Source organism: Bos mutus, chromosome X (assembly GCF_027580195.1).
Source record: "Bos mutus isolate GX-2022 chromosome X, NWIPB_WYAK_1.1, whole genome shotgun sequence".
In the NCBI taxonomy this organism is placed as follows: domain Eukaryota; kingdom Metazoa; phylum Chordata; class Mammalia; order Artiodactyla; family Bovidae; genus Bos; species Bos mutus.
Window position 1 is genome coordinate 10333479 of NC_091646.1, and position 13191 is coordinate 10346669.

The 13191-nt window shown below is 41.2% G+C and overlaps 1 protein-coding gene across 1 annotated transcript in view; it reads right to left on the reverse strand.

Annotated features, from left to right (window-relative positions):
* The window catches only part of AFF2 (ALF transcription elongation factor 2), a 539484-nt gene that overhangs the window by 93845 nt on the left and 432448 nt on the right, over positions 1-13191 (reverse strand). The window contains 1 exon segment of the mRNA XM_070365748.1: positions 12135-12172. Coding sequence (XP_070221849.1) covers positions 12135-12172 — 38 coding nt within the window.

The window sequence follows — 13191 nt, forward strand, 5'->3', positions numbered from 1 at the left end:
GTTCAGTTGGGCTGCACTGTTCTGTCAAGATAACTCTGGATTCTCTTTATAATTAAAAACGTCAACAAGCAGGAAATGATTGATGGATGAGCCATGCCTACTAAGGTAGTGTGAGAGCTTCCCTGCTATTGTCACCATCCCCCTTCCATAATTCTGCCCTGTCATCCATCCCAGATCTGCAACCAGTGCTATATCTCTGTGCCGAATTGCTTTTACGATCAGCAGATGAAGTAGAAACTACAGGGAGTCCTGCCACGACGAGTCAAATACTTAATGTGTATGTTAAAAGCTAGAATTTGATTACTCACCTGTTAGTCAATAAGTTCCCAAAACAATTCAAAGTAAATTTCCTTAATCTGTCTGGTCCTTTCACCCTGCTGGAAGGATTGCTAATGAATGTGCTGCCTGAATGAACAGAAAGATGAAAGATTGCAAACTCACACAGCAGCGGCCTGGATAACATGCCACAGGCACCAGAAACCAGTTCGTCCCGTGCAAAGTTTCCTCTGGAGTACATTCCTCATCCAGCGATGATTTTCCAATAAAATCAGCCTCGATTTTTGCAAGCATAAGCGCGATCCCCGAGGGAGGAGATCAGGCAATTCAATCCTAGGAAATGCTATATGAGGCAAAATGAACCTTGAAGCAGTGTTATTTCCTGAAAACACAGTCTTGTTTTTTAGTTTCTTTCAGACACATCGATATTCAGTGAGGAATTTGTTTTTTAAACTCCATCCACTGAGATGTGACCAAAGAATTTAATTACTTCCATATTCATGAAAATAATATGAGATGAAAGTAGGCTTGTTTCGTTTCACTGCTCCACAGAGTTATTGTCTAAACTCTTGTGGCTTAAAGCCCAGCTCCCTTAGAGATGCTCACTTTGGGACTATCAGCCAATGGTGACCAAAGGCTTCTTCATGCTGTGATGGTGAAGTGTGTCAGGGAGGAGGAATGGAGATCAGAAGTTTCTCAGATTTCCCAGCACTAAGAACAAGGACAAGCATGTGGGTGTCCCATCCTGCTAGTTTCTGAGCATCAAGATGGCCTTTCAAAAACTCAGAACTATCATGTGTTGTCAACTGTTAACTGAATGACCTCTCTGTTTTCACTCAGTCACATTTGACTCTTTGCAGCCCCATGAACTGTACCCGCCAGGCTCTTCTGCCCATGGAACTCCCCAGGCAAGAATACTGGAGTGGGTTGCCATTCCCTTCTCCAGGGGATCTTCCTGACCCAGGGATCAAACAAACATCTCCTGTATTGCAGGCGGATTCTTTACCATCTGAGCCACCACGGAAGCTCCTTCATTTCCCCCACCACACATTCCCTTCAAAATCCAAAGCAGGACTATATCCTGAGAAGGGTGGGTAGAGACCAGAAACTTCATCTGAGATGGAAAATTCTAGCTCTGTAAACACAGGACAAGTAATGTTAAAATGCCTCAGCGTTAAGCCTATATGGAATATTGATGCTTTTAAAAGAAAGCTGGTTTCCTTTCTAGGAAAAGTTAGTAACTCACATGAGGACTAACAAGGATTCAGTGATTGTCCAAATGGCAGTATAAAATCAGGCTTCCTGTGAGACTAAACTCATACTCATGAACCACAAGAGTAAAAGTTCAAAATCATATCCATAGACACCTGCACTCATTGATTCAACAAATACTGAGCTCCTACTGTATGCCAGCTTACAAAGAGTTGGACATGACTGAGTGAGTTAACACTTGCACTGGATGCAGGCACTGCTGAGGTACTAAGTTTCTTTTTGTTTAGTCGCTCAATCCTGCTTGACTCTTTGTGATCCCATGGACTCTAGCCTGTAAGGCTCCTCTACTGGAGTGGGTTGCCATTTCCTGCTCCAGGGGATCTTCCTGACCCAGGGATTGAACCTGAATCTCCTGCATTGCAGCTTGATTCTTTACCACTGAGCCACCTGGGAAGCCCTCATTGTCTTGATTAACCACTTTTTCAACACCCATGACTCTAAATCATTGTCCTGGATTAGTTTTCAAAACTTCAACCCCAATTCAAAGGTCTGCCACCCATCACTAAGGACCAGCAGAAGAGCCTCATGTTCATGGTGGAACTCCCCAAGAGGATCTTCCCACTGTCTCTGTGCCACCGTGATGTCACTGAAGATGGGCCCAGCAGTGCTTAGCTCTGTGATTGCAGGATAGACCTCATTTGGGTGGATTTAAAAACATGTATCATTTTCTAGTTGCATCACATATGAACACAGATGTTTCTGTACTAGGAAATAGTAGATTCTTCCTGTATCTTTTAAATGTCCTCCTCTACAATCTTGTTTCAATCACATCAAATTCATCTTCAGAAGTAGGTGGGGCTTAAATTATATATGAATGAATGTATGTGTTCAGAGAGAGTATATACAAATCTACAGAGATCTTCAAAGCAAGTGCCAGCTGGTCTAATTTGCTTAGTAAACCCACACATCTTCTTTTGAGGGCAATTTACCTTTCACTTAGCCAATATGGGTAGTAATACACATCTCCAGCTGGTGGCAGAGAGATGAATAGGGTGTGCTTCTCCAGGGAGATGCTGTCATTAGCAGATTCCTGGACACTCTCATTGTAGGATTTGATAACGCAGAGACCAATGGGTGTGGAGGAGCTCCCTGATTGTTCAGGGCTTCCCTGTCAGTAACTCACAGGACTGCCGTGGAGGTAGACAGCCATTCACTCCCTGAAGCTGCTAACAAAATAGGCAAAATGCCTTGTGTTTTCTGAAATACTTTTCTGACTACTTGAACCCCACATATGGGAATGTGGGACTAAGAGAAGGAGGAAAGCAGTCAAAATATTAGGGGGTGGTGAGGACAGAGGAATGGACACTGAAAAAGAGATCTGCAGCATCACCAGCAACGATTCTGTCTCGGATTTACTTACCATGGACCATGAGGGTAGATGGATGTACAGAGTGTATAAATGTATGTGCATGTAAAAACTGGATCATAATGTCACCCAATCTACTGCCATGCTGTAAATTCTACAAATGGAAACATTTTCCTGTGGAAGAGGGATTTTACCTTTTTTTTTTTTTTTTAATGTCGACTCTCTACATAACTGCTGTTGGTTTAGGCAAAAGCTTTAATAAAGTAGAAACTATGTGTTTCTTATTTCATTCCAGGGCCAAAGTAAGTCATTCCTCTGTTCTCAGTCTCCCCAATCTGGTAGTCAACTAAATAACTTATGACCCCTGGCTCCTGACTTTGAATGTGTGCTGTGGTAGATGGAAGATAGATTTAGTGTCCAGAGCCCTGTGCATGTTACCAAGGTGGCATGTGTCATTTCTCTAGAAACAAAAATAGCCCTACTGTGCAAAGAGTCAGACACGACTGAGTGACTTTCACTTCACCACTTCACCACTGTGCTTACATTTGTAGATTGATAAAAATACATTCAGAAAGAATTTTTATATTTGTAGAACAGATTCAGAAAATGAAGCTAGAATAATACGGTTATGTGTCGTGCCTACCAAAAACACTAAGTTTCATTGTAGTCTACATGTTTGAATAACGTGAAAGGCACTGTGTGAAATTTTTTTTCAAATGTAAAAAACAATCCAGGGTCCATAAGGACACAAGGGAACAGCTGGAGGCTCAGAGATGCCCTGCAGGAGCTCAGATTTACATAGGATTAGCCTGATGTAATCAGAAAGATTTGATGTCTATTTCTCTGCAAACATTTTTAAAAGGGTGCCTTATAATCCATTCCTAACTAATTCCCACCTTTAACTTTCTAGAACTAAAGAATCCTTTTAGCATTTTCTTAATTGTGTCTACTGTGCTACTATCCTCTCCATGCCCAAAGTGGGGCCCCAGTCTTTGGCAGTGTGATACTTCTGGTAAACCTGGTGTTTCCTGCTCCTGTGATATACACCTCCTTTCTTTAGCTGCCTTGACCTCCCAGATGCTGCTCAAAACACGCATGTGCTTTTCTGTTGTCATGCATTTTGCAAGTGTTGTTCTCTTCTGAATGGTTTCACCCCCACTGTTCACTGGGATTCCTGCATCCCAATCTCTGAGGATGCTGCCCGCGCTTCAGTTGCAGAGCCTGTGTATTCTATATGGTGACGATGGTCCATTTCCTCCCAGAGAGCGCAGCTTTCCTGGCAGAGACTTTCCTTAACTCCTTTCTCTATCAACGGAGCCTGGCACAGAATAGTTGCACAATTCATGTTTGTAAAAGAACACATGACATGATTTGTTGGAATCTTGAGCAGACCAGCCATGAGCTTCTGAGTTTTCAAGTTTTCTGAAAGATCACTGAATGGTAATGTTAAAATTCTAGGTGTAAGTCTTACATCTCAAAAACTGAGTTGGGGCTTCCCTTCTGGCTGAGTGCTAAAGAATCTGTCTGCCAATGCAGGAAACATGGGTTTGATTTCTGATCTGGGAAGATGGCACATGCAGCAGAGCAACTAAGCCCATGTACCACAACTACTGAGCCTGTGCTCTAGAGCCCAGGAGCTGCAACTACTGAGCCCTCATGCTGCAACTACTACATGCCACGTGCCCTAGAGCTCGTGCTCCGAAACACAAGAAGCCACCACAATGCGTAGCCCCTGCTCACCGCAACTAGAGAAAAGCCCAAGCAGCAATGAAGATCCAGCACAGTCAACATAAATTAAAAACAAAGACTGAGTTGACTTCTGTGCATAAATTAAACAAACTCATCCATTCTTGTCTAAGCAGCAAATGCTAATAAGCTCAGAGTTAGAAAATACATGCTACTTTATGAATTATTGGATGGCAACGTGTTTTGCGAATGTTGTCCCTTAAAATGTGGCTGAATTTCCTTTAAAAATCGTTTGATTGCACCTTGGCTGGCTAGTTTGAAGCCACTGTGCTGCACCAAAAAATGGGTGCTTTTATTTCTATGCTTTCTATTTCTATGTTATTGTCATGGTTCTTAGTATCAATTCACCACTTAAAGAAAAAAAAAAGGTTCTCACCAAACTCTTAGAAAGATGAGTGCTGATAATGAGACAAAGCAGCAAGCCTGAAGTTTTGCAGAAACTCTTTCTTATGATGGTTAAAGTCCCTGCAACTGTGCTGAGTCATTAATTTTTGAAGCATTTCTTGCCATATTCTCAGAAACCAAACTGTTACCAAAGTTAGATAGTAAGACTTTTAAAGTCAGCAACAGATTTACAGGCATTGAAAGTTTCCATGTGGGTGCCAGCAGGTGATGAGAACAAGGTGGTGGGTTCAATATGGAGGGAGCTGCTGAAATGTCAGGGTTCTGGGCATTCAGCTCTCTGGATCTCAGCTGTGTCCTCTGAGATGGCCTAGGTGATGCAATTCCAACCACCAAGGAAAAGGTGGGTGTCCAGAAATCTGTTCAAGTTTCATTAGCTGTCAAGATGACTGCTAGAACCTTCTGCCTCCAATTATAGCTATCTGGATAACATAGAGAGCACCATTTATTTTACAGAGCTGTTTAGAAAAAGGTTTTATTGTTATCTTTCCTTGATAGCTCAGTCGGTAAAGAATTCGCCTGCAATGCAGGAGACCCCAGTTTGATTCCTGGGTCAGGAAGATTAGCTGGAGAAGGGATAGGCTACCCACTCCAGTATTCTTGGGCTTCCCTTGTAGCTCAGCTGGTAAAGAATCCGCCTGCAACACGGGAGACCCGGGTTTGATTCCTGGGTTGGGAAGATCCCATGGAGAAGGGAAAGGCTACCCACTCCAGTATGCTAGCCTGGAAAATTCCATGGACTACAGTTCATGGGGTCACAAAGAATCAGACACAACCGATCAACTTTCACTTTCATTTCCCTTTAACTACCCTTAAAATGGCCAGAGCTGATTGGAGGTCCACTATACTTTAGTTGACATGATAGAGAGCACACTGATGACTTCTGGCTTCAGGGATTTCATTCAGAGGGACCCAACCTTCAATGTCCCTGACCATCATTGAGAACTGTTCCTCAGGACACCTACAAGTGATAAAAATCATTGAGAGTATGACACTTGTAATAGACACAGGAAGTAGTCTATCATTTCAGACCTGGGGGATTTCTTTCTCTTCTGTGGTTGACTTTTTCAATAATCTGCTCATCTTGAATACTCCTGTTAGAGACTGGATACCAATTTTTAGGTCCTAGGTTTCCCAAACTACCTACAGAGGCCAGGCCTCCACGTGGTCCTTTTATTTCACATGGACCAGAGCATCTGATTCTGTGTCCCATGAAACATGGTGCTGGATAAAAGTGCCCTCTGCTCCAACACATTTGGGAAAACTTGGGTAAGGCAAAGATAAGTTGGCCAACTCAGGACCTCCCTGAAGCTGCAGTATTCACAAGGCAGTCCAGGAAGGGGATGGTGCAATGTCTGCCAAAGCCCCGTGGTGCTGGAGCCTTTTGTTCCTAAGGAAAACAATCCCACCTGACTCAGCAGAACACAGTGCAGAATCCAAGGCCTTAGCATCCAGAGAGGGGGATGTTCTGCATGTCTGTGATGTGTGTGTCCAAGACGACCAAAGAGATATGGACTCCAATCACAAAATCACCTTTGTTCATAGGGCTCATCTAAGAGGCTCGACCCAACATCCTCGAAGCTATATTAATCTAACATATTCCTTTAAAACTTAAACAATGTGGTTTGTCCCTCATTTCATGAATGCATAAGGCAGAAATTAACAGAAAAAGTATTATGTGTATATGTCCATGTGTGTATATAAATACATGTATTGTATATGTGTAATGTTTATAATGCATGTGCTTGTATGCATCTCCATGAAACTAACATCAAGTATTTCCTCAAATAAACATCACCGTAAAACACAATTTCAAGCTTTGGCTAATGTTCAAGAGGTGTAAGAACCATATATATAATGTCGCTGAGGTCTGTAGCAAGGAAGGGACATATCCAGTCTCATACTATGAGCTAGTGTTAGGTTCAGGATTAGACCCCAGGTCCAAGGGTGGTTCGTTTATGCTTAATAACTAACTAGCGGACTAATGATGAGTCCAGTAAAAAGGTAGAGGTCTTCAATGCTGTCCAACTCTACCAAGCTCATTCTTTTATCTGGATAAGCTCTGAGGGCCCTAAGCCATCATTTCTTTGGAGCCTCAGTTTCCAGCCGGTCCCTTTACTGTCTGCCACCTCAGCACCAGTTTCTCAAGCCAGCACTCTCTGAAGTCCTGGTGCTAATGTCTCTTCCTCTGCTCCCCTCCCCCAGCTTCTCCAATAGTGATAACTGGAAGCACTTCTGTCTTGAGAGCTTCCCATGTACTTTATCTGTCCCCCACTTAGCAAACCTCTCTCTATCTTGTATTTAGTTCTTTACAAACCGATTCTATCTCTCCTCGTGGACTCTAAACTCCTCGAGGGTAAGACCTGTGTCAGATTTATTTTTAATTCCCTCAGCATCTATCACAGTTCCCGGAATGCTGGAGATCCTCAATAAATATTCATTGGATGAATAAATGAATAATGTACACACATCATGGTCAGGAAAATCTTCGTGGCCATTTGTCATTTTCAATAATGAAATCACCGTATCTGTAAGATGGATAGGTTCCTAAATAAAGCTGTAATTTCCTAAGCAGAGTGGATTCAGATCCTGATTTGTGAAAGACAACCATCACGTTGTTTAACTTTGTTAACGTGTAAATGCAAGGAAGAATTTTATGCTTGATAACTGCTTCTCCTTCCACCCCCTTCTCTCTCTCTTTTGGTAACAGATGTCAACCTCGGTTAGATTCAACTCAACTTATTAGTGCATGGCTTTTAGCCAAAAGCAATTCACATTTGCAGAAGTGTACTATCACATATGTCTTAATAACAGAAATGTGTTTTTTAAAAAAATGTATGTGATAAGTCACATATGGTAAAAGAAATCTGTACATCTCTCAGGCCTTATTTCCACAACGAAGCTTGAAGATAATTGCTGCAGAATGTTCACATACAAGTGAAAGTCTCTCTGACACATTAAAGAGGCACAGTTTGAACATACTAATCAAGCTTTGATACTGGTATGGTTCCAATTGACTGATAAGTACACCAGTATCTCTTGTCCTGATCACTGATCTTAAGAATGCACAATTTTGATTCTTATCCTCAGAGGTAATACTGAATGCTTCAAGGTAATGTCATTAGTGTATCCAGGTACATTATGTGCTTATATTCACTAAGCATATACTTAATTTCTCCTTTGTATGGAGTATAATTAACATGTACCACCCTCTCCCTATGGTGATGAAAGAAGCTTACAACCATGAAGTTATTAAAAAGAAATTAAACAAGTGGTTGAGAAATAGGGAGGGAGGAGATGAAGCTTTAGAGAAGAAAATATGCAAACTAAATAATATTGTGAATCATTTACCCTCACTTGAACTGAAAGCTTACTCAGCCTTAGTTAAATCTTGGGAAGTAACAGAATTATAAAAAATGGCTTTTGCAAGATATCCATCTACACACAACTTGGAAAACTATCAGTATACTGTAGCTGTGTGTTGACTAGTTTCTGAGGCATCACTGTCCCATGAATGGATCTCATATCCATGATGATCTTCAAAGATCTTGAATTTGGAGTGGTTTCTATACTCTGAATGAGGATTAGGTGATACATCGGCCCCAGAAAGTTCCAAACACAAGATGAGAGCTCAGTAAATACAGTACCTACTCAATGTTTTTGGGGAAGGAAATAGCAACCCACTCCACTGTTCCTGCCTGGAAAATCCCACGGACAGAGGAGTCTGGTAGGCTACAGTTCATGGGGTCACAAAGAGTCAGACATGACTGAGCCATTGAGCACTCAGTGTTTTAGAGGGCAAAAAGAGAAAGGGTTCAGAGTTTAACACTCACCATCAGAGAAAAGCTTACATGTGCACTTTTGCCTACCTGACTAGCCAGAGCAGGGGTCAGCAAACTGTAAAGAGCCAGATAAGAATATTTTTGGTTTGGTGGTTTGCACAGTCTCAATTCTGTCACTGCAACACAAATGGAGCTACAGACGATTTGGGAACAAATGAGTGTAGCTGTGTGCCATAAAACTTCTTTTATGGACACTGAAATTTGAACTTAATATAATTTTTACATCTCATGAAATAGTCTTCTCTTGAATTTTTTCCCCACCACTTGCCAAACTCTGCACCAATCACACATAATGATCATCTGTACCTATCTGTGTTCATCCTGAGTTGTAAACGCCTCTAGACCTCCACTTTTCCAACAAGGCTGAACATTCTTTCCAATGTATGCTCCCACAAACGACTGTGTGTTAATTCTCATATACAAGATCAAGCCAATAACTGGTCAAAGGCAATGCAGTTAGTATCAATGTGGTAATATTTTACATGTGGCATGAGTCAGAAGACTCTTGAGAGTCCCTTGGACAGCAAGGAGATCAAATAAGTCAGTCCTAAAGAAAACCAACCCTGAATATTCATTGGAAGGACTGATGGTGAAGCTGAAGCTCCAATACTTTGGCAACTTGATGTGAAGAGCCGACTCACTGGAAAAGACCCTGATGCTGGGAGAGATTAAGGGCAGGAGGAAAAGGGGATGATTGAGGATGAGATGGTTGGGTGGCATCATCTACACAATGGACATGAGCTTGAGCAAACTCAGGGAGATGTTGAAGGACAGGGAAGTCTGGCATGCTGCAGTCCATGGGGTCACAGAGTCAGATACGATTTAGCAACTGAACAACACAAGTCAGAAGAGACGGACACCTTGCTCAGTTACAACACAAGAGCCCTTCAGTCCTGATGCTCCACTAGGGTCTTATTAAGCCTCCAGGCTAGGTTCCTGAAAGGATTGCTTTCTAGGATGCACTCAATTTGTTTACTTGTCTATTAATAAAAAAAAACGCATATCAAACCCTAACCCTACTTCGGGTAGCTGTGCATTATGTCTGACTGAGACATATTAGAAATGGAAAGAGGACTGCCATACACAAAACTTTTTAAAGCCTTGTTTCTGCTTTGCCATCAGGCAGTGTAATTGAACCATTCTCTGAGCTGAGATTCTTGTCCCTGAGCTGAGGTCTTGAAGAAGCCTCTCTTTTTAGAGTCCTCAGACGGTTGTGGCTAGGCAACTGAATTAGGTAGCAGGTATTAGGTACCAAATACAATAAGACACTCAGACTCACACTGAGAGTGGTATCTTACTTAATTAGAAGACAATTTTAAACACCTACCAGTTGGTTGTGATTTAGGCTTATTATTAGATTTTCAAATATATTTAAAAATAAAATATTGTTTTATGTTCTATTAGTAATCCTTTGGCTCTTCTACTTTTCCTGTTTTCTCTTTACAACATTCCTTAAAGTGATAGACATTAGATACAGTCTGTACTGTGAATTAACCAGAACTCATAAAAAATGTAATTATCTGTAGGGTAGAATTCTCACAAGGAATAGACAGAAAACTGGTCCTACTTCCTGGCCATTAGAGTATGATTAAATGCAGCCCTGTATGTTGCCAATGGGCTGTCTTCTGCATGCAAAGATGGAGCTTGGGATTCACTTCCTATTGGGCACGCTTGAACTTGGAGATGTTTGTCCCACTGAGGGCCAGATTTACACTCCTCCAGTCCCTGCCCCAACCCTTGTGACCTAGGGCATGCATCTGCCTGTGGGTGGACTGGAGAAAGGGGTACAGTTGGACTGTGGGAAAGAAGACCATTAATGGCCCACGGAGGGACTCAAGTTCTGGCCTTGGCCTCATTAGCACCATCCTCTAATCCACGGAGCTTGCCTACCACAGGCTCGCAGTAGAGAAGCCTTCCAGGCATAGACAGAAAAGAAATCAGGCTGCAGAGACGATTTCACCCCCTATCAAACAACCAGACAACAATTGGGCTACTAAAAATGTTCCCATAAACAACTATAGCAAAATACATCTCCAGACCACAGAGCCCTCCAGAAGCTATAAAAAACTGATAAGGAATATTCTGAGGCCTCAGAAAACAAAATTTAAACACAAAGTACAAAAGAAAACCTTTTAGAAAAATGAATTGGAACTTACATTTAATGGTGTGCTAAACACAACCCTGGTGATTTGGAAAAGTTAATTACTTTTACAAAACACAAGCAGCCCTCTGTCACTGGCATTAGCTGATCCATTCTCCCAGAAACTATTAAAAATCCAGTGTACTCCCAACTATATAACTATATATATCCAACCCTATCAATAGTAACATTAAATGTGAATGGATTCAACAATCTAGCCAAAAGGCAGAGACTGCCAGACTGGGGGAAAAAACAAGATTTAACTATATGCCATCCACAGGAGACACACTATATTAAAAGCTACAAATTAAAAAAAATAAATCAATGCACTTCTATTTCTGCATTTGATATCTACTATAGTGGAAGTTGGCTGACATAAATTAACACGTTGTAGTTCCTAGAGACGTGATGTTACTTGACCCGTAGTAACCCAGCAAATAGAGCAGGTCTTCCCTAGCCCACATGCTGGTGGACTGGTATGCATCATAACATGGTAATCAGATGTCATGAAGCCAAATGACAAGACAGACATCTTTAATTGCAAAGTCTCCCTTCTGGAGGAGACAGGATGTACTATATTTAAAAGACTGCTGTGTGGCTTGTTTATAATTTAAGAGTGTCTCATAAAATGCCTTGGAAATAGCTCTCTGTTAGCTAGAAAAACCTTCAGTTAAATATATTTTTATGAGCTTTTCATTAACAGAGTGCCGAGGCCTTGATGCCGAGGTGCCAAAGCTCCCCACGTGGCTGGAAATCACTTGGCACATTTTCAGTCACTTACGTCTCTGTCATAGGTCCAAGGTTTGCAATTAAAAATGTAATCTTTTTAGCATGTGCAAAACCCAAAGGCTTGAAGTACTATGCATTGAATATGATTATAATAGTATTTGGCAACTATTCATGGATGGCACATATTAATTTATGTAAACCAGGCATAACTTGGAGCACTTTCTCATCAGGACCACAGGAAAAATTGAAAAGCTGGTCCCTGCTCATTGAAGGTTTTTTTTTTCCTTGCTTGTTTTGGTTTTTGTTTTCAAATCGTCACGAATAGAGATGAACTCAAAATCAAGGTCTCTTTTATGACCTTTTTCACATGCTTGGAGTCCATTCAAATTAACATTTCCAACTAATAAAAAAAATAACTTACTTCACAGGATTATTCTTAGGTTTTGCCTTTTCAACAGCCTGTGAACAGAAGAAAAAAATGCAATTAGACAACATTAGCAGGCATAATCTTTGCAACTAGTTACCAAAACAATAAGCAATATAAAATGCTCTTCAGAAACATGAGGAGTTAACCAAGGCAGGCTGCTGGAGATAAGCAGACTGGAGGTGCAGAAAGCAATTTCCGTCTCCTGGGGAGCATGGTTACCAGTCCAAGTACAGCTTTCAGACACAGGCAAGCATAGCCACAGTCGCCTGGGAAGTTCAGCAGTGCCCATGCGAGTGGGCCCTTAGGCTCATGACTCCTTCCTCCTCTTCTCATCTTTTCTTTCCATATTTTTTAAACCTGAGCCCTCTGCTTCTGGAAAACAGAGATCATGAAGAACTCCCCCACTCTACTCCATCCCTTCATGTTCTGGAAAACAGCTAATTTCAAAAAGGACCACACTGCCGTCCACATGCTGAGACTCAGTCCATCCTTCCTCCTGACGCCCCTAAATTTTCTGCATGGTTTGCCTTTCTATTTGGTCTGACCATCTGTTGATCACTGTAAAGGGACTGATGACTTACAGAGATCTTGTCTCTTGGGTAAAAGAGGACAGAGACTCTGGTTTATTGTTTCTTTTTTTCTGTTTGTGTGTTTTCAGCTCAAATAAATTGAGATGTATACCCACTAAGGAGAGACCAGGTGTTTGAAATGGACCTGTGAACTTTGTTTATGCTTGACTTAGGACTGAAATTTTAGAATGAAAACTATAAGCTCTCTGTGTCTGTCTGTATGTTTATATGTCTATAATTCAGAAGAGTCTTTCCCTCTAATTATGTGAATATGCAATATTTTCCTACCTCTGGATAATACTAACCAATTAGATTTTATTTTGTTTTGTTTTGTTTTACATATTTACTATTTTTTAAATTTTATTTTATTTTTAAACTTTACATAATTGTATTAGTTTTGCCAAATATCAAAATGAATCCATCACAGGGCATCTCGTTTCATATATGATATTTTACATGTTTCAATGCCATTCTCCCAAATC